General features: G+C 45.4%; 1 protein-coding gene across 1 annotated transcript in view; it reads left to right on the top strand.

Annotated features, from left to right (window-relative positions):
• The first annotated feature begins 6,939 nt into the window (after positions 1 to 6,939).
• LOC311145192 (ankyrin-1-like) overlaps positions 6,940 to 27,848 on the top strand; it is a 64,644-nt gene continuing 43,735 nt past the window's right edge. The window contains exons 1-16 of the mRNA XM_084181403.1: positions 6,940 to 7,028; positions 16,110 to 16,211; positions 18,709 to 18,807; positions 19,000 to 19,098; positions 24,651 to 24,749; positions 24,971 to 25,156; positions 25,315 to 25,413; positions 25,538 to 25,636; positions 25,790 to 25,888; positions 26,183 to 26,380; positions 26,478 to 26,576; positions 26,713 to 26,811; positions 26,920 to 27,018; positions 27,134 to 27,331; positions 27,491 to 27,589; positions 27,726 to 27,824. Of these exons, the coding sequence (XP_084037529.1) occupies positions 7,002 to 7,028; positions 16,110 to 16,211; positions 18,709 to 18,807; positions 19,000 to 19,098; positions 24,651 to 24,749; positions 24,971 to 25,156; positions 25,315 to 25,413; positions 25,538 to 25,636; positions 25,790 to 25,888; positions 26,183 to 26,380; positions 26,478 to 26,576; positions 26,713 to 26,811; positions 26,920 to 27,018; positions 27,134 to 27,331; positions 27,491 to 27,589; positions 27,726 to 27,824 (1,800 nt within the window). The 5' untranslated portion in view covers positions 6,940 to 7,001. The remainder of the gene's footprint in view (positions 7,029 to 16,109; positions 16,212 to 18,708; positions 18,808 to 18,999; positions 19,099 to 24,650; positions 24,750 to 24,970; positions 25,157 to 25,314; positions 25,414 to 25,537; positions 25,637 to 25,789; positions 25,889 to 26,182; positions 26,381 to 26,477; positions 26,577 to 26,712; positions 26,812 to 26,919; positions 27,019 to 27,133; positions 27,332 to 27,490; positions 27,590 to 27,725; positions 27,825 to 27,848) is intronic.

The following is a 27,848-nucleotide window of genomic DNA, read 5'->3' on the forward strand; positions in this document are numbered from 1 at the left end:
CCACTCTCTGGCTCTCTCCCTCTCTCCTCTCCTCTTGTCTCCTCTCTCTGACTGGAGGTGAGAGATGAGGCTGGTGATACATAAAGGCAGTTAGCAGCAAATCAATGATCAATGGAGGCCTGTACCTCTCTCATGGCCCGTACATCTGGACATGCCAGGAACCCAACACACACACACACACACACACACACACACACACACACACACACACACACACACACACACACACACAGGGACAGACAGGATACAGTAGATAACGGATAGCAGTACACTATGTCTTGACTAGTGGGAGGTAGACCTCTGGTATTGAACACAGAATATTCCCACAGCACTACTTCTACTACCATACTCTTTACTACTCAATGGAGACACTACTGTCCTGCTGTTTTTATACTTAATAAATCACTATGCAGACATTACTTAGTTTTCTGCAGAGTGAAGTATGACATCCACAGTATTGGCTAGCAACCCTGAAGCCCCAGAATGGCAGAGCCCATTTCTGACAGTGTCAGAGGGGTGCCTCAGGTTTGAATGGAGTCAGTGGCGTCTGGGGTCACTCTGGGCTCCACACTTATTAAACAGGTTGAGTGAATTATGGCCGGGCGGGCTGCTTGGACCGGACTCTCCCCTGCATACATCACCATGTCACTCAGACTCACTTATTCTGCAGAGTGGCTCCTCCAGGCAGCTCTGCAGCTCATACCCTTGCAGAACAGAGACACAGGGAGGGACTATCCACTCCATAGCCAAGATTGGCACATCCCAGTGTGAAGCAGGGCTCCATAGACGGGGGCTGCCATACAATAACAGTACTCAGCCCAGGCCACTGTGTAATGGGGCTGTGTGTAGGCTGGGCTGGCCCAGTTGGTGCAGTGCAGTGTGAGTTAGCCAGCCTGCGTGTGTTATTACCAGACTGGAGCAGAGTGAAGTGACAGAACATTATTATAACAGCACAGAACAGGGCCAGCATAGATTGGGCTGCACTGCATGGATGCCAATCTCTCCCCTTTCAACATCATCTTGTTTTCTCAGGCTTTCTCTCACACATATACACTGAGTGTACAAAACATGCTCTTTACATGACATAGACTGACCGGGTGAATGATTTGATCCCTTATTGATGTCACCTCTTAAATCCACTTCAGTGTAGATGAAGGGGAGGAGACAGGTTAAAGAAGGATTTGTAAGCCTTGAGACACTTGAAACATGGATAGTGTATGTGCCATTCAGATGGTGAATGGGCAAGACAAAATATAAGTGCCTTTGAACGGGGTATGGTAGTAGGTGTCAGGCGCACCGCTTTGAGTGTGTCAAGAACTGCAATGCTGCTGGGTTTTTCATGCTCAACAGTTTTCCGTGTGTATCAAGAATAGTCCACCACCCAAAGGACATCCAGCCAACTTGAGACAACTGTGGGATGCATTGGAGTCAGCATGGGCCAGAATCCTTGTGGAACGCTTTCGACACCTTGTAGAGTCCATGCCCCGACGAATTTAGGCTCTTCTCAGGGAAAAAGGGGTGCAACTCAATATTTGGAAGGTGTTCCTAATGTTTTGTACACTCTGTATACACACAGTATTCTTACACATTAACTTACTCCCATTCCATAAGTTTCACACTACCCCTCCGCACCACACAGCCAGGAGAGACAGAGGGGGAGAGAGGGTAGGAGAGATCAATGGCCATGACTCATTCTGTGCTTTAGCCAGCTCTCTGATGCCCCTCTCAGACAGCAGACAGAGGGAGCGAGAAAGCACACTACAGTGAGCCGTTGCCACCCCCCCATTATATTTCTCCCTGTCTCGCCACTCAAAAAGACTAATGGGTCACTAGTCTTGGTCTGAAATTGCTGCCATTGCTCTACTGAATTGCTGTGGTCACAGTGTTACACGGGTCCATCTTGTCTTTACATGTCTACAGACAAATCTCTCACCCTGTTGGTGTGATTGGGGCACAGTAGCTTACAGTATGTATAGGGTATAGGCCAACATTTATACTGTACAGTCCATGAGTGTCTTAGCCTGAAGCGGTCTGTTAGCCACCTTTAAGCACTATAGCTTCTTATGAACGGCGTTAACAGTCCTGTCTTAGCCTAGTGTGTTCTGTAGCCTGGTGGCCCACAGGCTAATGTTGCCTGTGAGGAACTGAGGCCCAGGCTGAGGAGGTGGCCCCACGCTGGTCTGTTTGTCAAAGAATACAAGTACTAAAGTCCCAGGCCACTACAGAGACAAGGATTTTAAAATGTCATTTTTTTCTATTTCGTTTAAGGACTTCAGGGTGAACACATTTACAAACACCAACACAGATACATACACAAGAACAGTCCAGCAGTTCGTCCTGGTAGAAGCCATGTAGTTGCACTGCGTTGTTGAGTCCATTTGGGGGTTTGCCGCTGCCGCCTGCCTACCGCACGGTTGCTGGACTCCATTGCACGCCCTCCAGCACAGGCCACATAGAGGGGGAGAACAGAGCAAGGGTAAGGAGGAGATCATTCTCACGGAGCACCTCAAATCACTCTCACATGTACGGAAAGTTATTAGTCCCATATCTGGGAAATAGCCAGTAGCAGTGCGTGGTTGAAATCACTGGGGAAGCCAATACTGTATATAGGCCTAAAGGCTGAGACAATAAGAAGACACAATGGCAGAATAAATTCAATCACACCTTTGTTTTATCACGAAACCGGATAGCAACCTCTGTCCAGTGAAGTCCACAAAGCATATTGCATGTAACAGACATTACATGACCTACAGCACGGTCAAGTATGTTAATGTTTCCAACATTTCCGGACCACTAAACAACTATTGATTTAGAACCACAGAGTTACCGCAAGTCGCAAATAAAACAGGAGCAGCCTCCACTATTCCAGCACCATTTCAACATCATCAAATCACCTCTGCTTAGTCTAATACAGTGACAACTAAAAGATACCAAAAACAATTTAGTCCAATCAATGTAAGCTAAATATCATGGGACTGTCCATGGTTCTGATTTGTGTGTGTGTGTGTGTGTGTGTGCGTGCGCGTTCGTGCAAGTAGAAAAACATGTTGACTCACCCTACTTGTAGAGAAACACCAATGCCATCCTTCTTTCTTTCATGTTGACGAAACGGTCTATCACTCTGTCATACAGTACATTATTATTACATACATTATTTTTTGTTGTCCTAAGCCCTATTCACACGGGACTAGTATTACTATAGAACGTCGGTTATGTAATTACTACCCCAGCATGTCCGTTTTTCCGGTGGATGATTTGGACGTGATTAGTTTTACCAAACTGCCCCTGTAATTATTTTTTTAATGACAGAAGCCTGGAGGCTCTTCTAGGCATGAAGATGTTTCATGTCTAGGGATAGCCTAATGTTGGCCTAATGGCCTTCAGTTCAGAGAAAGTCAAAATAAAAGTGCATATCAATAGCCGAAGAACCATGAACTGTAACCTATGCAGACATTTAATTAACTGCCGTATTTGTATTTATCAATTCATTGGCACAATATTGTCGACTTCATCTTTTAAAAGAGAAGTATGGCACTAGGAAAGTTGATATGTGACAAAACAGATAATTCATCGGTAGGCTAGGTCCATAGCACTTTGTTTGAAGCATAATTTTGTTCCAATGTTCTTCTTACCCAAACTGGGTGCAGCACCTGTTAAACTCTGTAATATCCCTCAAAACACAGGGATGACAATTTGCATGGGATAAGTGTTATCAGAGGACCAGGGAGTTTGCCGAAAAAAACTAGGTTTTTAGGGCTGGGATAATAACCTTCCTGCCTAGTAAAAATTACTGACATGGCAGATTCAGACGGGACTAAAATTACAGATGTTGTGATTTGTGCTCGTGCTGTTTCTTTCTCTCGGATACTTTCTCCTGTGAGATACATTCAGCCTCTTGCAAATTGAAGGAAAATTATTAAACACAGAGATGAAAGATACATTATTTTATGTTATGTATTTTTTTCCTTGGTACATTCTTGGCATCCATGAATACACGCCACTGGAAATAACGTGCATTGTGTCAGCCGTCATCTGAGCATTGTAGCAGCATCGGTTCGGCTCAACCCTCTTGGACCAGGAAGTAGCAACGGCGGCAGTGGTCGTGGCAGCGGCAGCAGTGGTAGCAGTTCCGGAAGTGAGCTCTGAGCTCTCCTTTTGAGCAGTGCAGTGGCTCATTAGAGTAAATCAATACAGGTGTGCCAGTTCAGGGGAAAGCCCATCTCCAAGGAGACCAGCCAAGGGGGCGGGGACTAAATTAATAAATTAGGGGAAACACACAGAGGAGAGAGAGGCACAGTAAACCAAAAAAAACATGCACAGGTAAGAATAAAGCACACAGTTACTAAACAAATGTCCACTGCAACTGAAATAAACACCATATTCACAAATTAAGAGCTGGTTCTCTAAAAAGCAAATAATAACCGACTGGCACCTGCGACATGTGTATGTAACACGCCCCTCCTAAACCCACCACCTCTCTGGAGCAGTGCTGAGGCTACAGGCCAATAATGCACTTCCCAATACAGCCACCAGAGGGCTGTAGCTCCAGTACTACGATCTACAGTCCAGTTCCATCCCTACACAGGAGCATGTCTCTGAGCATTAGATTACCAAATACCAGGGAGATTTGCTCTCCAGGATCTGTGCATTATCTCTGTGGAAGCTTTGTTCTGGATCAGATAGTGTCAGTTAGTCTTCTACCGTAGCAGCCTTTCAATTTAGTTGATTTTAGCTACATCTTAATCATTTGGCAGACGCTCAAGTCTAGATGTACTATACTGTGTATGCATGCCTGCCTGCGCGCCTGTGTTCGTCGATGCAATAAAGAGTGTGTGTGTGTGTGTGTCAATGAAAGTGTGTGACAGAATGACAGGATAAAAGAGGGGGACTGACAGAGTGTCCATGTTGATGTTGATTCCAACCCCACCTTATGAAGTCTCCCCAGTGTTTCGGCAAGCATCAGGAAATAGGCAATAAAACCCCACAAAGCGCCCGCTACACGCTGATGGTAGTGGCTCTAAAGAGCAGGGAGTGAGGGGTTTTGTCCTGCCAACGAGGGGGGCAGGATGGGAAGTCTAGAGGGCACATCTGTCCCCACCCTAAATCAGCCACACCACAAAACAGGAGAGCACAGTATATCTCAGTATATAACCCAGGCCCATACACATTCAGAGTAGTGGGTCGTTCCTCTCTCTGTCCCTGTTTGTACCAGTCTAGGCCTAGTCTTGAGCTTATGTGTGGGCCAGAAAGAATGTTTGGTAAAAGTATGACTATGGGAGGCCAGGCAGACTTTGGTAAAAGTATGACTATGGGAGGCCAGGCAGACTGTTTGGTAAAAGTCTGACTATGGGAGGCCAGGCAGACTGTTTGGTAAAAGTATAACTATGGGAGGCCAGGCAGACTGTTTGGTAAAAGTATGACAATGGGAGGCCAGGCAGACTGGTGCTGTTTTAGAAGTCTCTGTAACAGGGAACATAATTGACTCTTGAAAGATACCAGACTGCTTCCATCATTACGCACGTCTGGACTCTGAAGAGCTCTTATCAGTCTGTTATTCCTGCTATGTTATCACTCAACTTTAGCTTCCTCAGTGGACTCAGAGCCAGGGGATATTATGGAGCAGAGGTTTGTTAGATAATACTAAGATTATGAAAGGAGCTTGTTTGCCCTCTATAGCTGAGGACCACAGGCTAATTTGTCATCTCTTCACGGACGTTAGTGTCTCAAGTCCCCTGCCCTGCAGTGGTTGGCACTGGTAACTCTCACCCACATAACACACCCGAACCACTGGTAACTCTCACCCACATAACACACCCGAACCCAGGGCTGAGCCAGTCACGTGATGTTTTTACCCAGGTCACGGTCCATTGCCACTGAGTGGTGTGTAACCCCCTCTCAGGAGGGGCTACAGTTCCCCTCTCCCCTCTCCCCTCATCCCCCTCTCCTACAAGCATTTATCTCTCTGCGTGGTTTTGGCAGTGATGTGCTTTTCCCAGCGTTTAGCCAGGAGAGGCAGAGAGGAGGAAGAGGGGGAGAAAAGGAGGCCTTTTCAGGCGGGGAATGACAGACGCTTTATTAAAAAAGGCAGGGCTCTTTGAGAGTCTGGCCCCCTTGGCCTCCCCCCGCCCCGTGCGTCTGGTCCATTGTCACTGGGTAGTGGCAGCGTAAATGGCCCCCCCACTGGGCGCTTTGTCACTGTAAGTCACTCCACAGACTGGAACAGACCCGCTCACACATCACATGAATTCTCCACCCGAAACACAACGCCTTTCTGTAAATGGCAGGCTGAGAATTTTTTTTTTGTCTGGCTGTCACAAAAAATACAGGAGGGACAGAGAGATGTGGGGAGACATGTAGCAAAGGAAGGACAGCAGAAAAGAAGGGATCAACCTGGGGGTGAAAGAGAGAGAGCTGGAGGACATCAAAACAAGTGAAAAGTAAAGAGAGAGAACGAGGGAGGGAGCTGGTGGAGAGAGAGGGAGACAGTAAATGGAAGGATGAAGAAAGAGAGAAAAGGAAATAGACAAATGAGTGAAAGAGAGACAGGGAGAGGTAGTGGGCGAGGCGACACAGCGTCAGACTGAGGGGAACATATTTGTTTATGAGTGTGTTTGTGAAATGTGTGTCTTTAGATACAGGCAGCCTTCCTCTAGAGATAAACACCCTACCCCCCTCAGCCCCACCCTCTCCCATCCCCTCCCACCCTGGATGGGCCCTGTGCACTCAAGTGTGTGTGTCTACGTGTGTGTTTAGGTGGGACAGGGTCTCAGTGCCCAGTCCCAGCATACACTCTCAGGGGCAAGGAAACGACTGTAGAGCGTGTGTGTAAGTGAGAGAGAGAGAGAGAGAGAGAGAGAGAGAGAGAGAGAGAGAGAGAGAGAGAGAGAGAGAGAGAGAGAGAGAGAGAGAGAGAGAGAGAGAGAGAGAGAGAGAAGAGAGAGAGAAAGAGAGAAAGAGAGAAAGAGAGAAAAGCAGAGAGAGGGAGTGGAGGGCCAACAAACATGCCGGCCAAGATCATCACCTGTGGAGTGAGTAGAAACTGGATTGTGTTCCATAACCAATATCTGTCTCCGTTATTATTCCTTCATCACTCTAATCTCTTCACTCTCTCCTTCGCTCTATTCTCTCACTGTTCATGCTACTGACTCTCTGACAGTCTGTCTGTGGGTTTATCTGTTTGCTCTGTTCAGCAGTCTTGTTTCTGTATACTACAGTTTAACCATGTTGTGGTCTTAGATCACATGCTTAGAACTTCCACTACCTTTCCCTGTGATCTCTAACTAACCCACCTGTCCATTTTCCCCGTCTGTCCACCTGTATAATTTTGCTGCACAGTTATTAGACTATCCTTTTATTTTAATCCATCTCTCTATTTTTTATCAATGAACTGATGCTATTCAAACACTTCATTCTAACACATGAATCTTCAGTTACAGTATAATTTACTTAGATATCAATTAATCTTTACTTTCCTATATCTTCATGCAGTTTCTCTCTTCATGAACTATTTGGAGACCTCTTCCTCGCTTCCCTCTCTCTATTGGGTCTTCCCTTCATTAATGAATCTGTCCATGTCTGTCTGTCACAGAGAGAAAGGGAGTGTGAAAGGGAGTGAAGGATAGAGGACATGGAGATGATGAGTAGAGGGCTATTTGAGACAGTGTAAACACAGTTGTCTGTTCCATATTGATGCTTCCTGATGACGTTCGTCTCATATTAAACAGATTCATATTTTAGTTAATTCATATTTTAGTTCAGTCTTCAATAGAATAGAACAATAGTGACAGAATGTTGACTGAATTATTTTTACTTTAACTCTCTCAAAACAGAACGTCTGCCTGTTCATTTTTTGTCCATTACATTCATTTGACTTGGTGTCCCATAGCAACTACAGATCTCTGTAGGGGAGAGAGTCTAGTTAGTCGTTTGGGATTATTTTAGGGAGTAACGGCGCATGTGTGTCTGTGAGATTAGAAGTGTGTGCGTGAGACGTGCATGTGTGTGATGGGTGTGTGTCCTGTTCTGTAGTCTCTTTGAATCTTGTTATGACTTAGTTTAGGTCTCTGTTATGTTCTGTTGTGGCATGTCTGTTGTGGGTGGGTGGTAAGTAAACTGATGATCAGTACACTGATCTCTCATTAGCTACATCATTTTATCTTGGCTTCAGTGAAGCTCCTGCTAATTTAGGAAGTATGAAAATTAAAAGACACACAGCAGACATCTACGGTATTTTGTCTGTATACTGTATAGCCAGAGGACTGCTGATTCAGCAGTTAGGTGCAGAGGGGGATTTTGGCTACAGCAGAGACCTTCAGAAACAGCAGAGGTCATCTGGTTAAGCATGCTGTGAAAGGCCAGATGATGCAACCTTAAAGGACTCCACACAAAAACGATATTTCGGTACCTGTTTCATTAGTCCATTGTTGACATAGTCCCGAAATGTTTAGCTTTTCAGCAACCAAGTTTTCAAGATATGTAACTTTCAAAATACAGAAATCATATATAATCATATAATGCTGCGTTTTGCATCATTGGATGCAAAATGCATCATCTGGGGATGATATCTGTATTTTCTAAGTTACATATCTTGAAAACTTGATTGCTAACAAGGAAAACATTTTGGGACTATGTCAACAATGGACCAATGAAACAAATACCAAAATATAGTTTTGTAGTGGAATTTTCCATTAAGAAATGTGATGTCACCCATGTGTGTGTATTATTGATAGTTGTGAGGATGGGCTAAACATTTTGTACTGTTGCAATTACTGTATCTGATAAGGTTGCCCTTCTCACTCCCATGCTCTCAGTCTTGTCCTCTGTCTGTATCTTTTTATCTCACACACACATACACACACACACACACATATCATTCAACAGAGCTCAATGCTGCAGCTGTAGATCCACTGACTGTGCTTCTGTCTGATTTCACAGATGACAGCTCAGACTCCCTTTGAATTCTCTACACACCTCACTCAATCACCCACTCTCTTCTGGTCACACTCTAAAGTGTAACACCACGGTGACTACTTAGCTATTTAGCTGTTAACCTAATTACAAAGTCTATTGTAAACATTTTTACATTTAAGTCATTTAGCAGATGCTCTTATCCAGAGCGACTTACAGGAGCAATTATGGTTAAGTGCCTTGCTCAAGGGCACATCGACAGATTTTTCACCTAGTTGGCTCGGGGATTAGAACCAGCGACCTTTTGGTTACTGGCACAACGCTCTTAACCACTAAGCTACTTGCCGCCCCACATGATACTAATTAGCAGTCTCTAGTTAATTCCATATACTTGCATCCTTGTTACCAAAAGTAATGATAGCGTAACTACTCAGTAGTACACATGCTAAATAATTATTGTCACTTTCTACCATTCTTTCTCACACTCTAGAAACAGTCCCCTCTCTACTTCTATGGTTCCCCCTCCCTCCATCTTTCCACAAAAGATCTCAAAAACCATGACAATCTCATCCACTATTGAGGGGTCCAGATGGAGGCGTGAGTCAAAGAGAAAGACAGACAGGAACACAGAAACAGAAAGAGAGATAGAAAATGTGAGAAAGTAAACAGTCAAAAGGAGAGGGAAATATAGGCTGAAGCAGGCAGACAGACAGACAGACAGACAGACAGACAGACAGAGACACAGAAACAGACACAGACACAGACACAGACACAGACACAGACACAGACGCAAACAGACAGACAGACAGACTGTGTTGAGTGAGTGGTTGTAATTTCTTGACTAGGCTGGTTCCTGTAAGTGTGTCCAGAGTAGAGTCCCTGGGGGTCTCTGTCTGACTGGCTCCTCACCACAACACCACCACCCTGACCGGAAACAACACCTTCACTCTGCAGCTAGCTAGCTCAAACAGACAGAGAGATGGGGGGATGGATGGATGGAGAAAGGTGAAAGATGGAAAGAAAATCAATTTCCAGAACAAATGCAAGTCAGCAGAAAAGGGAAATGGAATAGCTGTTTAAGACATCTCCACAGGAATTTCCATATCCAATGTAGCTATGCTGTGGCCCTAGATAGCATGATGTAGCTGTACTATATGTGCAGGATACCATCTTGTCATAAACTGCACGTAAAACCCCTTATTTGCACCTTACTGCTGGGTGCACAAATAGCTGGGGTGGCATCTCAAATATTTATGATTTGCACCTGGTGCTGTGCCTGCAAAGTCTTAGTGTGCCATTTGCTTATGGAGAGGGGATTGTGTGTGTGTGTGTGTGTGTGTTATAAACATGCATTCATTCTCAATAATGCATCTATCACAGTGTTGACGGTGAGCTGTGTACTTCAGGCTATGCGTAGTGCAGACTCAGCGCTGGTTTCTGCATCCGTTTCATTGCAGGTTAATGGTTAGCTGCCTGGGTCAGCCTCACACACAGGTCCATAGGGATCAGAGGACGAGAGGTTTCCTCAAGATCAATGGCCCAGCCCTGTGACTCTCCCTGGGGGAGCAAGATCCTGAAACCAGGCAGCTCATGCCTCCATGCACTGTTCCTCCTTTTCCTATCCCAGCCGCAACCTCACATTGTCCTGTCATCCAGGGCTTAAAGTAGAACCGTCACTGTTTAAAGCGTGTCATCAAACACACACAGAGACATTTGTGCCTCGGTTATCCCCTGGTCTCTGTCAGGTTTAACACCTACTTAGATACTGAGAGACAGTTATCCCTTACTGTTGACACTACAACTGGGACTCATAAGAAACAAAAACACACTCACATACACGAACGCATAACACACACGCACACACACGCACACACAGACTCTCTTACAGACAAACACACACAAACTCTCACACTGCAGTACACCAGCTAGGCAGTGATGTCATCATGTCTGCCGCAGCACCAGCACGAGAGAGGGAGGGAGAGAAGGAAAGAGAGAGGTGGGGAGAGAGAGAGAGAGAGAGAGAGAGAGAGAGAGAGAGAGAGAGAGAGAGAGAGAGAGAGAGAGAGAGAGAGAGAGAGAGAGAGAGAGAGAGAGCATTGAGAGGAGAGGGAAAATGGAGGGGGGAAAAGAGGAGAGGGATTGAACAAGGATTATATGAGACAGGGATGAACAAAGGAAAATAAAGGAAGGCAGGGTAGAATTAGTCAAATGTGATAAGGGAAGAATGTGAGGATTAAAGAGAAAGCGACAGAGGTACAGTGGACAGAGCCTGAGGACAATGGGATACCCCATAGCGCTACAGTGATGTGATGCTAATGATGACACGCTGCAGCTTATTGTCTCTCCTTCCATACAGTACAGTAACAGTTGAGGGTGATTTATGATGTGGCTCTACTAACCCCAGCCAGCCCCACCACATAGCACTGTCCTCTCTCTGGGGCTTCTAGGAGCTAGACCCACATCCATCTCCATCACACTGGGTTAGTTAAGATTAGCATGAGGATTTACAAGGCATGAAAGGATTTCAGGCTGCTGCGTTTGTCTGTTTGTACATGGTTTGTGTGTAAGAGAGAGGGGGAGAGGGATAGGCAGGCTAGTGAGTGAGTGAAAGTGTGCATGTTTACACTGAGAGTAGGGTGACTGCGTAAGCCTGGCATGCAGGGTTTGGGTGTGGCCTACAAAGTGCCCCTTCTACCCTTATCTGGCTGCACCACACACTTACCTCTCACTAACACACACCACTACAGTCCACACTATCACACAGTATTATAAACTGAACTCACACCAACATAAACACACTGTACTGAACATTACAAATGTGCACAACGTCTTGTGTCTCTTACATTTATCCAAAAATCGTCATTGACATTTCATGGTTCTCCAAGTTATTGAACTGAAAAAGGAAGGCTCCCGTTAGTGCTCTGTCCAGTCTGTCCACTGCAGGGATAGGTCATGTCAGACATCTGCACTCTTCCTGTGCTAAAATGACCCTCTGACTTCTGAACTTTGGCTGACCTAGGGGAAGGTGCCAGATGTCCACTTTGTAGGAGTGCATTTCAAAGGAGGCTAATGTGTGTGGGTGTGTGTGTGTGTGTGTGCGTGCGTGAACATTAAGCATCTTTAAATACTTCACCTACTCTTGCCCTTAACAGGTACATCATTTCCCCACTACTTCTCTACTCTGTAATGCAGTGCTGGTCAGGCTTTGATCTCCCTCTAACTCCAGGAGAGGTGGAACTGCAGGCCCAGGGTTGGGGTAGGCTAGGGGCTAGGGGCTAGGGGCTAGGGGCTAGGGGCTAGGGGCTAGGGGCTAGGGGCTAGGGGCTAGGGGCTAGGGGCTAGGGGCTAGGGGGTGGGGGGTGGGGGCTAGGGGCTAGGGGCTAGGGGCTAGGGGGTGGGGGGTGGGGGTTGGCTAAGGGGTGCAGTGGGGGTGGTCAGAGATTGGGTGGTGGTGAGCCAACTATGGAGGCCTCAGTGGGGTTCACCATGGCGTTACCATGCCACCCCATACTGGTTATCCACATATGCTCTCCCGCTTGGCCTGTGTGTGTGTGTCATCAGCTGTCTTTGCTTGAACTGTGGAGAAAAGATGTTCTCTGAGTCACCATGGCAGTGACTGCACACACAAACACACACCATCAACTAGAAAGACAACCAAATTACACTCTGACCAGCTGTGCACAGTCTTTGGTGGAATGTGAAGCGACCCTATGCATCGTGTGTGGGCAGCATCTATTTGAAGCTAAGTAGGTTTCTAGACATCTGTGCACACACACACACACATCCACTATATGAGTATCTATTTCTGTCAGGAGGGTACCCCACCACGGTAAGTTTAACCCTGGTAACAGGTGGGTGTGTGTATCTCTGTATGTGGGTACAACAGGGAGAGTGATTGAGTAGTACTAGGGAGTCAGTTTGTTGTCGTGAAGCAGGCTGGAGGGAGGGGATTTGGGTGCTATCGCCTTTCTCACAGTGGACGAGTTGGAGAGACAGAGTATGAGAGGAAAGGAGAGAGAAGAGAGAGGCCATGGCTGACCAGGACAACTCTGTCACTGTGAGTAACTGAGGAAGGGCTGCTTACGCAACCCTACAGTGTTGTTGTGTACCTTCTATATATTAGATAACTAGCTGCTAAGTGCTAACAAAATGCTAAGTGCTGTTTGGTGTTCACTCCAAGAGGACTGTGTTTCAGCCTTAACTTTCCACATTGGACAGAAGTTGATCAAAACAACTTTTAGTAAACACAAACCCTCTTTAGTGTGTATGGAAGAACAGTGTGTGAGTAAGTCTTTATACGTTTTCAACATGTGTATGTGCATGTCTGTGTGAGTATGTGCATAGTTCAAGGTCTTGTACAGGAGAAAGCAAAGGTCTAATACATGTATAGAGTTTCCAGAGTGACAGTGTGAAGAAAGGTGTTGACAGACGGAGAGAAAGAGTTAAGTAGTGAGTTAAAGAGGTAGTTAAGGAGAGAGTTAAGGAGAGAGTTAAGGAGTAAGTTAAGGAGAGAGTTAAGGAGAAAGTTAAGGAGAGAGTTAAGGAGAGAGTTAAGGAGAAAGTTAAGGAGAGAGTTAAGAAGGTAGTTAAGGAGGCAGTTAAGGAGGCAGTTAAGGAGAGAGTTAAGGTGGGAGTTAAGGAGAGAGTTAAGAAGATAGTTAAGAAGAGAGTTAAGGAGAGAGTTAAGGAGAGAGTTAGGGAGACGGTTAAGAAGGTAGTTAAGGAGCGAGATAAGGAGGTAGTTAAGGAGGTAGTTAAGGAGAGAGTTAAGGAGATAGTTAAGGAGTTAAGTATAGGCAATACTTTTAAGGAACAGGTAAGCTGTGGCTTAATTGGTTAAAGCGCCTGTCTAGTAAACAGGAGATCCTAAGTTAGAAAGGTAACCAAAAAGTTGCTGGTTCGAAAACCCGAGCTGACAAGGTGAAAAATCTATCGCTGTGCTGTTGAGCAAAGCACTTAACCCTGTAAAACAACACATTTCACTGCACCTATCTGGTGAATGTGACAATAAAACATATAAACACTCACCGGCCAGTTTATTAGGTACACCACCCCATTCACGAAAATTGATTGCTCCTACAGACAGACAGTGAGTCACATGGCCGTGGCTTGCTATATAAAGCAGACTTGTCGGCGAAAACAGCTCGTTGATGAGAGCGGTCAAAGGAGAATGGCAAGAATCGTGCAAGATCACAGGCAGGCCACAAATAGACAAATAAAGGCGCAGTACAACAATGGTGTGCAGAACGGCATCTCGGAACGCACAACTCGTCGATCCTTGTCACGGATGGGCTATTGCAGCAGACGACCACACCGGGTTCCACTACTATCAGCTAAAAACAAGAAGAACCGGCTCCAGTGGGCACACGATCACCAACACTGGACAATTGAGGAGTGGAAAAACATTGCCTGGAACATGACATCGAGTTCAGTTTACTTGAGTGGCCTACGCAGTCCCCAGACCTCAACCCAATAGAGCATCTTTGGGATGAGATGGAATGGGCTGTTCGCAGCATGAATGTACCGCCGTCCAATCTGCATCAACTGCGTGATGTCATCACGTCAGCATGGAGCAACATGTCTGTGGAACGTTTCCGATACCTTGTAGAATGCCACCAATAATTCAGGCTGTTCTGGAGGCAAAGGGGGGTCTGACCCAGTACTTGATGAATCTCTCGTGGCTGAGAGATAAGTGGTGAGTGTTGTGTGTGCTCAGGCTGTGTGGAGTTAGCGTGCTGCTAGCTAGCGGCTCAGCTATCAAGGTCTATCGGTCTGTTACAGGGAAATGCTCTGAAAGATTTTCTGCTGCAGGCAGCTGGAAATAGCTTTCCCTTTCGTTCTTTTTCCTCTTCTCTTTATCAATCATGCCATCTCTTTCCCTCCCTCTCACTCTTTTTTTAAGCAGTCCTTTTCTTTGCGCAGTGCTGCACCATTTGCACTAGTGCTCTGTTGATGGGTGATGGTTTGTATCATAAGTTGCCATGCCCACAGCTTGGGCATGTGGGTCTTCATTCTCTCTGTTACCACTGCCTGAAAAGAGGGCCAGTGTTCCACTCATAGCTGAATGGGGGCCAACATCAATGTCACTGTGACTGTGTGTGTTGTGTAACTTGTGTTGAACACATTTTTGAGTCACTATGTGTGTGGTCGCATTTGCTTGGGTTGGTATGGGTGTGTCTGTCTGTTTTTGTTTCTGAGCATAGCCTATGTGTAAATGTGTGTGTGTGTGTGTTTGTAATTCTGAAAATTAGTAATGAGTGCTCCTGAGGAGTGTGAGAATAATTGATAGAGATAGATAATGTAGATAGATAGAATGAGAGAGACTAATGGTGGGGCAAGGATGGTTTGCCGCAGCAGACTCTCTCTCCCCCTCTCTCTCTCCCCCTCTCTCTCTCTCCCTCCCTCTCTCTCTCTCCCTCCCCCTTCTCTTTCTCTCTCTCCATCTCCCTTCCTCTCCCTCCCTCTCTCTCCCCATGTCCCTCTCTCTCTCTTCCTCTCTCCCCATGTCCCTCTCTCGCTCTCTCCCTCTCCCTCGTGCCGCATGAGTGGTCCTGTTTCAGCACCCCTGCCTGAGAGAGGCATGAAGCCCCCAAACACAAACAAAACAGAGACAAAAACAAAGCCACACCATGTGCTAGACCATTAGCCAGAGCATTCACTAAACACACACGCCACCCCAGACCGCCAGCCAGACCGCCAGCCAGACCACCAGCCAGACCCCTGGGCAGCAGAGCAGAGCAGACACACACCAGAAGCCACCAGCCTTATGTTGGGAATAGGGTGCCATTTGGGATGCAGATGATTTAGGGAGTCAGAGGCGACGGGGATGGAGCCTGGGACAGAGGCTCTGTCTGTCTTTATATGGACGCCAATCACCTGCACCCTCTCCTCTAGGGTCCCCACCCTGCCAGGCCTGGCTCTGATTGGCCAATGGGAGGGGGCTGGGCCATATGTCCTATCCTGTTCAATAACAGTGAGGAGGAAGAAGAGGAAAACACCAATGGAAAGCGTTGATAGTCTCGTCCTGTCCGTGTATCTTTGACATTGTGTGGTTTTGATTTGAATGATGTTTCTGACAATAATAGAAATCTCTCTCCATCCCCCTCTCTGTCTTCCCTTTTTACGCCTATCTGTCCCTCTACCACTCTATGTGCCTCTGTTCACCCCCCACCCCCCTCTATCCCTGCCTTTCTTTCTTTCAGGCTGATGCTGTCAGTAGTTTTCTCCGGGCGGCTCGTTCTGGTAACATGGACAAGGCCATTGATCACATAAAGAATGGCATAGACATCAACACAGCCAATCAGGTGAGAGAGCTGCAAAGCCCAGTAGCCAATCAAAATGCTTTTAGAGAGTGCATCAGTGCATGTCCCTAAACTCTGAGATGCATTTTGGATTTACCAGGAGGACCAATCAAAGCTTTCCTGTTTGTCAAAGTTTCATAATCAGTTAATGGAGCTGATTTATTACAGTCTTTAATTTAATTTGTCCATTTACATTGGCTGTGGAAATAGTATTTCACAGTGTTGCATCATCATACTGCAGAGCTAGAATAATGCATGAATACACGTAAGAAAATAAGTTAACTACTGTAAAGGTACAGCAGATCAAATAAAGATATTTCATACTGCGCAAGCACAAAACAACAGCACACACACACACAAACACGGGAAGAGTCATATCAGCAAGGTTCAGATGGGAAAGAGAAAATATGGAAGAGTGAGAAATGGCAAGAGAGAGAGGAAAGAATAGTCACTGGCTAACACTAGTCTAGTCAGTGTAGGGTATCCCACAAACACATGTTTCAGAAGCAATCTAAGAAACCCTTATGTAGATAAAATGCTGAGTGTTACTGTGAGATGGCTGTAATGATCCCCTCTCTATTGGAATGAGGTGATTGAGTGCATCCCAAATGGCACAATATTCCCTAAATAATGCACTACTTTTGACCAGGGCCCATAGCACTACATAGGGAATAGGGTGCCATTTGAGACACATTCATCGTCTCTCTCTCTGTCTCTCAGTGAGAGCTTTGGCTTGGAATGTGTTTGATGTGATATCAGCAAGCAGAATGTCTGTCTTGGCTCTGGGTCTAACTCAGTGTACAGTGTGTTCTGTTCTGCTCCAATACCTACTGTGTGGATTGTCCCTGACTGCATGTACGGTATATCATTGTTTGTGTTGAATGTGTTATTTGTGTTGAATGGAAATTACTGAATGTGTTTATTTTTGTGTGTTAGATTTCAGTGTGTGCAATATGTGTGTGTGTGTGTGTTTGTGTGTGTGTGTGAGAGAGTGTTTGGAGGCCCGAGTAGCCAGTCTCCCAGCAGCAGTTGACAGGTAGGGCTGAGGGGGACTGATGGGGAGGTGTTAAATGGGGCAGGAATTACTCTTCTGGCCCTTCTCCTCCATCCTGCCTGCTTTACTCTGACGGCTGCTCCCATGGTGGCCAGAAACGGCCACGCCGCGAGGGGAATGGGGCTGCCCACACGCCATAAAAAAAAGGCAGAGTTTGTGTGTGTGTGTTTGCAATTAACACTCTACCTCTCTACTCTTATACTGCCTGCGCTAATGCTACAATCAAGATTAGCATCAAGCACATTCCCAGCTTTAAAGCTCATGAACATAGGATTCAATACATACAGTGAATGTAGTCAATACAATCAGTGAATGTATTTATGTGTACTATATTATGTTTGTATAATTATTTGTAATTGTATGATTAAGTAGAAGTAGAAAGACCTCAGGCTGCTAGAGAGACACCCTGTGGACAAACAGGAACACTACAGACATACCAGAACAGTTTATCTGCGGTCTCAGGGTGCCATCGACAGCCAGACTCATGCCATTCTTCTTCAAATCATGTATGAATTAATGCAATGTGTGTCATTTCAAACCAAGTCCGTATTAGTGTTTTTGAATTGTGTCAAGTGTGTTGAGTGTGGTTGTGGAATTGGACGTGATATTGGTTGTGTGTGAGTAGTGAGTGTCACCCAGTGTATTGTTGTTGTATTTGTTAGTGCGGTGTCAGCCTGATGGAGGTTCGGTGGAGGCTGTGGCAGTCGTGTCTCTCGTACCCAGTCTGAGTAGATACCTTTGCCATGGGCTAGCTCACCGGCCACCCAGCCGCACTGCCTCTCTCCCTCCCCTCCCTCCATTCCTTCCCCTCAACCCTCCTCTCCTCACACCCTCTTAACCCCTTAAGTTATTTCTCTCTTACTCTCTCTTCTTCTTTTGCGTCATTCCTTCTTCCTTTTACCTGTTCTTCTTTCTCATCTATGCTCCCCTCCCCCTCTCCCGATCTGCAGTAGAGTGATGGTGTGCTGTGGTCTCTCCACTCAGAGGAATAATATCAGTGGTGTGGGAAAGGTCCAACCTCACATGTCCTGTGTGGCTGAAGGAAGGCTGTGTGAGGTCAGACCTATCCCACACGGCTCGTATTCTTCCCAGCCCCGAGACCACCGGCCTGCCATCCCCCTCCCGTCCTCTTCCTCCTCCTCCTCACCATCATCATCATCATCTTCATCATCATCATTCCGGTCACCATTATTGCTAAATAAGCACTGTTAATATCTGGTAGATGCTGTATGTGTTGAGGCTGTTTGTCCTGACCATAAGGTACAGTTGGGCTCAGTAACATGCTTTCGCATTTTCTACATCTAGCAAGTGCTGTATAATAAGCAGAGCAGTGCTGGTCTGAGGATCTGATCCTTTGGTGTGTGTCAGTATGCAGTGTGTTTAGTGTGTTCAGTGTGTTAGGGACCCTACAGTGTGAGGTCTCCTCTTCTCTCTCTCCTCCCTCAGAATGGGCTCAACGGGTTGCATCTGGCCTCTAAAGAAGGCCACGTTAAAATGGTGCTGGAGCTACTACATGGAGGCATCGATGTGGAAACCCAGACTAAGGTACTCACACAACCTCATGCACTATGCCACATTACCACACCCATGTACTCCTTAAGGCTATGACCCCACCAAAGTACAATATATTGAATAATCAAATTATTCTACATATTAAAGCTTACTACTACTTACTTACTGCTTTCACACAGACACTACTATATGTCTCATGTCTTCTCTTGTCCTGTGCCTCCACAGAAAGGCAACACAGCTCTGCACATCGCTGCCCTGGCTGGGCAGGAGCAAGTGGTGGCAGAGCTGGTAAATTACGGGGCCAACATCAATGCCCAGTCCCAGGTGAGACCCCAGCCAGTGTCGGAAGAGACCCCGACACCCCTGGCAGAGCCCCCTGCAGAGGAGCCACTCGCCACAACGGATAACCATACAGTTAGAAACAGTTATAATACAGTTATGCTGCATTATACTGCATGGAACTCAGGGTTTGGGGTCTGAATTTCTGAATGTATTTCAATTCAAATCATGAATTGAAATTTGAATTTGAATTAAAGAAAGTAGAGATTAATTCAAAGAAATTCAACTGAGACATGAAACATGAAAGTCTCATTCCGTTGCCACATCTGCCACTTATTACTAAAACAAATATAGATACCATTTCAAACATAAGCTTGAAAAAAACTCAAACAGTATTTTGATTTGTATTTTTGTCATGAAATGTTAGGTTCCCTTCCATTCTGGAGTGTTTGATCTAATGGGAAATGTATTTTTTCAAATATTTCATAACATGTAAGTGAATTATGAATTATTACAGACAAACTACAAAATGATCTTAGAATACTTCCAGACCACTGTATTGATATAAAACTCGTTTTAAGAGGAATTTTAAAAATGAAATGTTTCAATGTTATACATAGTATTACCATACATGCTGTCAAAATAAATATTTGTATAGTGAATGGTAAAATATATTAGCAATTAGCATTTCATTTAATTAAATTGTACTTCCTTTAGTTCAAATTCAATTACATTTCTGCTGCCTGTGGTAGGTGGCCAATTAAATTCAATTAAAATTAGATAATTGAATTGGAAATATAGCTGTGAGCAGCATCACGAGCAGCATTAACAGGGTCTGAGCAATAGAAATAGTACCTATTGGTCACCCATTGGGCACTCTGGCAATGAAATGGGCAAAGGCCATACCTTTAAGCACGTTTACCAATTGCATGTTTTCCAAGTTGCAAGATTCTACCTCTAATATGAGATGAGTTATGTCTAATACATGCTACCATGCTACTGCCATAGAGTACTGTCCCTTCCAACTTCATGTTTACCAAATTCCTACGGTTCAATGGTAATAGCCTTCAGTGCACCGTAGTGCCCTCCACTGGCGTATAATGGCCATATTGGAATGCAGCGACTTTTCCTTCACAATTTAGTTAGGGACTTGTTCATAGATTGTACATACCAAATATTGAGTGATTCTGAGTTGTGGTTCATGAGAATAATAAGCAATTTAGCATTAGCATTACGCTAGCACTTTTTGGTCAAAGTTTGATGACCTGTGGTTTCCATGTTTTTTTAGGTATCAACACTAAACTTGGAACAAATCTTCAGGGACATGTTGTCAATCATCTGTACGAGTTGGATTTGATAGTTTGGGCTAATGTTTTGAATGTGTTTTGAATGTGTGCATGATTTTTAATGAACTGTAGCGCCACCTAGGGGCCAATGAGTGCTAATGTTGGCACCATAGGTACGCATTATGGGTTCTACCATCCTGCCAAATTCTACAATGTTTGGTTGAGATATTGACCAAAAGGAACAACTATGGGGTCAATTTCATGCCTTAAGTATTGAATTCAAAATGAAATAAATTTTTAACATAAAGTTGAAAATGTAGATAGAAAACAGAAAATCAAAATATGTAGAATTGTAAACAACATTTACATTACATTTTCGTCATTTAGCAGACGCTCTTATCCAGAGCGACTTACAAATTGGTGCATTCACCTTATGATAGCCAGTGGGACAACCACTTTTTTTTTTTTTGGGGGGGGTAAAAGTATTACTTTATCCTATCCCAGGTATTCCTTAAAGAGGTGGGGTTTCAAGTGTCTCCGGAAGGTGGTGAGTGACTCCGCTGTCCTGGCGTTGTGAGGGAGCTTGTTCCATCATTGGGGTGCCAGAGCAGCGAACAGTTTTGACTGGGCTGAGCGGGAATTGTGCTTCCGCAGAGGTAGGGGGGCCAGCAGGCCAGAGGTGGAAGAACGCAATGCCCTCGTTTGGGTGTAGGGATTGATCAGAGCCTGAAGGTACGTAGGTGCCGTTCCCCTCACAGCTCCGTAGGCAAGCACCATGCGAGATTCAACTGGAAGCCAGTGGAGTGTGCGGAGGAGCGGGGTGACGTGACAGAACTTGGGAAGGTTGAACACCAGACGGGCTGCGGCGTTCTGGATGAGTTGTAGGGGTTTAATGGCACAAAAATAATGATATCAAAAGTAACAAAATAAAATGCAAACAAATACTTTTAAAGCGAGAGCAAAACTCTCCATTTAGAAGCAATAAATTATTTGAAAACCAATGCAAAAATACTTTTCAGTTAAAGCCCCTTTTACATCAGAAACCCAGCCTACGATGCCAGGACAGCGGAGTCACTGACCACCTTCCGGAGACACTTGAAACCCTACCTCTTTAAGGAATACCTGGAATAGTATAAAAGTAATCATTCTTCCCCCCATAAAAAAATTAAAAAGTGGTTGTCCCACTGGCTATCATAAGTTGAATGCACCAATTTGTAAGTCGCGTCTACTAAAGAGCGTCTGCTAAATTACGTAAATGTAAATGTAAAACCTCAATCAGCAAGCAATGCAGATGTGAAAGTGGCTAGGTAAAACTCCCTAGAAAGGCAGGAACCTAGGAAGAAACCTAGAGAGGAACCAGGCTCGGAGAGGTGGCCAGTCCTCTTCTGGTTGTGCCGGGTGGAGATTATAAGAGTACATGGCCATTAAGGCCAGATTGTTCTTCAAGATGTTAAAACATTTATACAGTGGGGAAAAAAAGTATTTAGTCAGCCACCAATTGTGCAAGTTCTCCCACTTAAAAAGATGAGAGAGGCCTGTAATTTTCATTATACGTACACATCAACTATGACAGACAAATTGAGGAAAAAACATCCAGAATATCACATTGTAGGATTTTTAATGAATTTATTTGCAAATTATGGTGGAAAATAAGTATTTGGTCACCGACAAACAAGCAAGATTTCTGGCTCTCACAGACCTGTAACTTCTTATTTAAGAGGCTCCTCTGTCCTCCACTCGTTACCTGTATTAATGGCACCTGTTTGAACTTGTTATCAGTATAAAAGACACCTGTCCACAACCTCAAACAGTCACACTCCAAACTCCACTATGGCCAAGACCAAAGAGCTGTCAAAGGACACCAGAAACAAAATTGTAGACCTGCACCAGGCTGGGAAGACTGAATCTGCAATAGGTAAGCAGCTTGGTTTGAAGAAATCAACTGTGGGAGCAATTATTAGGAAATGGAAGACATACAAGACCACTGATAATCTCCCACGATCTGGGGCTCCACGCAAGATCTCACCCCGTGGGGTCAAAATGATCACAAGAACGGTGAGCAAAAATCCTGAACCACACAGGGGGACCTAGTGAATGACCTGCAGAGAGCTGGGACCAAAGTAACAAAGCCTACCATTAGTAACACACTACGCCGCCAGGGACTAAAATCCTGCAGTGCCAGACGTGTCCCCCTGCTTAAGCCAGTACATGTCCAGGCCTGTCTGAAGTTTGCTAGAGTGCATTTGGATGATCCAGAAGAGGATTGGGAGAATGTCATATGAAACCAAAATATAACTTTTTGGTAAAAACTCAACTCGTCGTGTTTGGAGGACAAAGAATGCTGAGTTGCATCCAAAGAACACCATACCTACTGTGAAGCATTGGGGTGGAAACATCATGCTTTGGGGCTGTTTTTCTGCAAATGGACCAGGACGACTGATCCGTGTAAAGGAAAGAATGAATGGGACCATGTATCGTGAGATTTTGAGTGAAAACCTCCTTCCATCAGCAAGGGCATTGAAGATGAAACGTGGCTGGGTCTTTCAGCATGACAATGATCCCAAACACACCGCCCGGGCAACGAAGGAGTGGCTTCGTAAGAAGCATTTCAAGGTCCTGGAGTGGCCTAGCCAGTCTCCAGATCTCAACCCCATAGAAAATCTTTGGAGGGAGTTGAAAGTCCGTGTTGCCCAGCGACAGCCCCAAAACATCACTGCTCTAGAGGAGATCTGCATAGAGGAATGGGCCAAAATACCAGCAACAGTGTGTGAAAACCTTGTGAAGACTTACAGAAAACGTTTGACCTGTGTCATTGCCAACAAAGGGTATATAACAAAGTATTGAGAAACTTTTGTTATTGACCAAATACTTATTTTCCACCATAATTTGCAAATAAATTCATAAAAAATCCTACAATGTGATTTTCTGCAAAAAAAATTCTCATTTTGTCTGTCATAGTTGACGTGTACCTATGATGAAAATTACAGGCCTCTCTCATCTTTTTAAGTGGGAGAACTTGCACAATTGGTGGCTGACTAAATACTTATATACTTATATACACACAAAAAAATTATGCACGCATGACTGTAAGTCGCTTTGGATAAAAGCGTCTGCTAAATGGCATATTATTATTATTATTTATTTTCCCCACTGTAGATGACCAGCAGGGTCAAATAACAATCACAGTGGTTGTAGAGGGTGCAACAGGTCAGCACCTCAGGAGTAAATGTCAGTTGGCTTTTCATAGCCGAACATTTAGAGGTCGAGACAGCAGGTGAGGGAGAGAGAGAGAGAGAGAGAGAGAGAGAGAGAGAGAGAGAGAGAGAGACAGAGAGAGAGAGAGAGAGAGAGGGGAGAATTAGAGGGTTGGTTGCAATAATTTGAAAATCATTTGTTCTTGCTTTTAAATTAAGAGTTTTGCTCTCGCTTTAAAACTGTTTGCTTGCAAGTTTTTTTTCTTCTTTTGATATCAATATTTTTTGTTAAATTCTATAAATTTTGCTTTCGAGTTTTTGTTTATTTAACTTATTATTTTTAAATTGTCAACTTTATTTGTAATTTTTACAATTTATTTTATTTTGAATTCAATACTTAAAGTGTGAAATTGACCCCATAAAAAACGCAGAAAGAACTAGAAGAACACAGAAAAAACTATATATTTCTTGCGCCTTAGGTGCTAGGACGCCTAATTAAGGAGCAATTTGCAATTCAATTCAGAATTGACCCCAACCCTGATTGAGTAAGAATAAAGGAAGTTGTTGGGAGCATTTATAGAGTGTGCAACTTTCTTTATTTTTACACAGTTTCAGTTTACTATTCCGTTAGTCAGCACCTCTACTAACATTTTTGGGTGTGCATAAGCTCCTGCATTTGGCCCAACCCCTGAATGAAACATGATGTTAGGCCATCATACACTCTTACAAAAAAAGGGTATATCTACAGCCTAAAAGGGTTCTTCTGCTGTCCTCATTGGAGAACCATTTGAAGAACCCTTTTTGGTTCCAGGTAGAAACCAAAAGAGTTCTACCTGGAACCAAAAAGGGTTCTAAGTGGAAGCAAAAAGGGTTCTCCCATGGGGACAGCCGAAGAACCCTTTCGGAACCTTTTTTTCTAAGTGTGTATTAGCTCAATGCAAATCTATGTTAATATCTGTCTGCTTTCTTGTCTTTTTGTGTGCCTGTGCTTCCTTCCTCTGTGTGTGTGTGTGTGTGTGTGTGTGTGTGTGTGTGTGTGCATGTGTGTGTGTGTGGTGCTGCTGTGTTGTGCCCCTCCCTGTGTGTGTGTGTCCATGTATGTGTCTGTCTGTAACAGAAGGGTTTCACTCCGCTCTACATGGCCGCACAAGAGAATCATCTAGAAGTTGTGAAGTTCCTTTTGGAGAACGGGGCCAATCAAAGCCTTCCCACTGAGGTAACAGCCAATCAGCAGAGCATAGGGTTGGAAGATTCCCGGAATCAGGAAGGAATAAGCAGGAAATTATTCCATCTCTAACTTTACACTACACCTCCTGCACTATTCCCTCCATCACTTATCAATCATTTGGACTCTCACTGGCCTTCCCTTCTCCATCTGTTTCTTTAGGTCACTTAACCTTTCTTGACCTCTGTCCCCTCTCCTCTCTCCTCTGTCAGGATGGTTTCACCCCTCTCGCCGTGGCTCTTCAGCAGGGACATGAGAACGTCGTTGCCCTGCTCATCAATTATGGCACCAAGGGAAAAGTCCGTCTCCCCGCGCTGCACATAGCGGCACGTAACGATGACACGCGCACAGCTGCCGTGCTTCTACAGAATGACCCTAACGCAGACGTCCTGAGCAAGGTAGGTACTCACTGTGTGTTTGTGTGTTAGTCTTCACTTTTGTGAGAAACTTTAGTTTAGTGTGTGCCACAGTGAGTGAAGATGATACTTGTAGAATTAGAGGCCATCAGTATTAGAGCTGTATAGAATAAGGTATGGTCTCCTGTGTGTCCCTATAGACAGGCTTCACACCGCTCCATATCGCTGCACACTACGAGAACCTGAACGTAGCCCAACTGTTGCTCAACAGAGGAGCCAATGTCAATTTCACCCCTAAGGTATGTCTGTTCCCCTCTGCTCTAGTATCACTGACACATAGTATTGTTACCAGTCCCTCACTGGTCTCTTTCTGGTCTTACTGTCGATCCCCTACTTAATGTGTGTGTCTGTATTTCTCTCTAGAATGGCATCACACCTTTGCACATCGCATCCAGGCGGGGGAACGTGATCATGGTACGACTCCTGCTGGACCGAGGGGCACAGATTGATGCCAAGACCAAGGTAATGTACTGCATCCCCTCCCTGTGTCTCTCTCTAGTCTCTACCTCATCTGGTCAGGCCCTTTCCTGTTACACATACAGTGCTATATTTTCCCAGACCAGGTGTTGACTCTCTCGCTCTCACTCTCACACTCTCTCTCTCCCTCCCTCCCAGGATGAGTTGACTCCACTGCACTGTGCAGCCAGGAACGGACACGTGAGGATCATTGAGATCCTACTGGACCAAGGGGCTCCCATCCAGGCCAAGACCAAGGTACACCTAATGCTAACCCACCAAGGCCTGATCTCTGGACTGTTGTTCTCAAATACTGTATGCACACAACACAATAAGTAATAGATTGCCTCTCTCTCTCTCTCTCTCTCTCTCTCTCTCTCTCTCTCTCTCTCTCTCTCTCTCTCTCTCTCTCTCTCTCTCTCTCTCTCTCTCTCTCTCTCTCTCTCTCTCTCTCTCTCTCTCTCTCTCTCTCTCTCTCTCTCTCTCTCTCTCTCTCTCTCTCTCTCTCTCTCTCTCTCTCTCTCTCTCTCTCTCTCTCTCTCCCTCCTACAGAACGGCCTGTCTCCCATCCACATGTCAGCACAGGGGGATCACATGGACTGTGTGAGACAACTCCTGCAATACAATGCTGAGATTGATGACATCACACTGGACCACCTGACCCCCCTGCATGTGGCAGCCCACTGTGGGCACCACCGCATGGCCAAAGTGCTGCTGGACAAGGGAGCCAAACCCAACTCCCGTGCACTGGTCAGTACTGCACTCATACATACCTACCACACATACCTACCACACAACTTGTTGAAGTGTGTGCCTTAGTGACCATGCTGTTGTATTGTGTTCTCAGAATGGTTTCACTCCGCTTCACATCGCCTGTAAGAAGAACCACATGCGTGTGATGGACCACCTGCTGAAACACTCAGCTTCCCTAGAGGCTGTTACAGAGGTGAGAGAGATAGGGGTGAGAGAATGAGATGAAATGTAAGCTAGGGGAAAAAAAGAGAGGGATTCTGCCAAGGAGAGAGGGATGGATCTTTTTGTCTGTGTATGATTCTTTCATTGCCTGTTTTTTCTCTCCCCAGTCTGGCCTGACTCCTCTACACGTGGCCTCGTTCATGGGCCACCGCAAAATAGTCACCCATCTGGTACAGAAGGGGGCTTCTCCCAGTGCTTCCAATGTGGTGAGTACCCGAATGTTACCCATCCACCCACCTCATTACTGACTGAACCAGCTCCTCTGTCTGATTTACATTGCTCACACACGTGTTTGTCTGATTGTGTGTGAGCAGAAAGTGGAGACTCCTCTCCACATGGCATGTAGAGCTGGACACTATGAGGTGGCAGAGTTCTTATTGACCAATGCAGCACCAGTAGACGCCAAGGCCAAGGTAATGACTTCACACACCTTTACACACACATATATCTAGCTAGTTCCCCACTTGACTCCCATGTATATTTATCTCTCCTCTTCCCTCCCTCTCTCCTCTCCTCCGCCCTGTCCAGGATGACCAGACACCGCTCCACTGTGCGTGTCGGATGGGCCACAAGGAGCTGGTCACGCTGTTGCTGGAGCACAAGGCCAACCCCAACTCCACCACCACAGCCGGACACACACCCCTCCATATCGCTGCCCGCGAGGGACACGCTCAGACCACACGCATCCTACTGGACATGGAGGCCCAGCAGACCAAGATGACCAAGGTACAGTCTGTTGTCCAATGCCCACACACTCTACTTACACACTCCTCTATCAACTGTCTAACACTAACACACTCCAAATATTTTCTCTATGTGGGACTGTGTGGTCTGTTGTGGTCTCTCCCTGATGTCTCTCTATCTCTGTCTGGGATGTCTCTGCAGAAAGGCTTCACTCCTCTCCATGTGGCCTCTAAATATGGCAAAGTGGACGTGGCAGAGCTGCTGCTGGAGAGAGGGGCCAACCCTAATGCTTCTGGCAAAGTAAGGGTTGGAGAACACAGGGAGGAGGGAAGAACATGGGTGTGGGGAGGGAAGGGAAGGGTCAAGGTATTTGAGATGGAAAGATGTTAAAGTAAAGTGATGGCGGTTTAAATGTGTGTGTCTCCTTTACCTTTAGAATGGACTGACTTCTCTCCATGTGGCCGTCCATCACAACAACCTGGACGTGGTTAACCTGCTGGTCAGCAAGGGAGGCTCCCCACACAGCGCAGCTAGGGTGAGAGACTACACACACACACAT

The sequence above is a fragment of the Coregonus lavaretus genome, assembly GCF_964263955.1.
Source record: "Coregonus lavaretus genome assembly, chromosome: 17".
Classification (NCBI taxonomy): Eukaryota; Metazoa; Chordata; class Actinopteri; order Salmoniformes; family Salmonidae; genus Coregonus; species Coregonus lavaretus.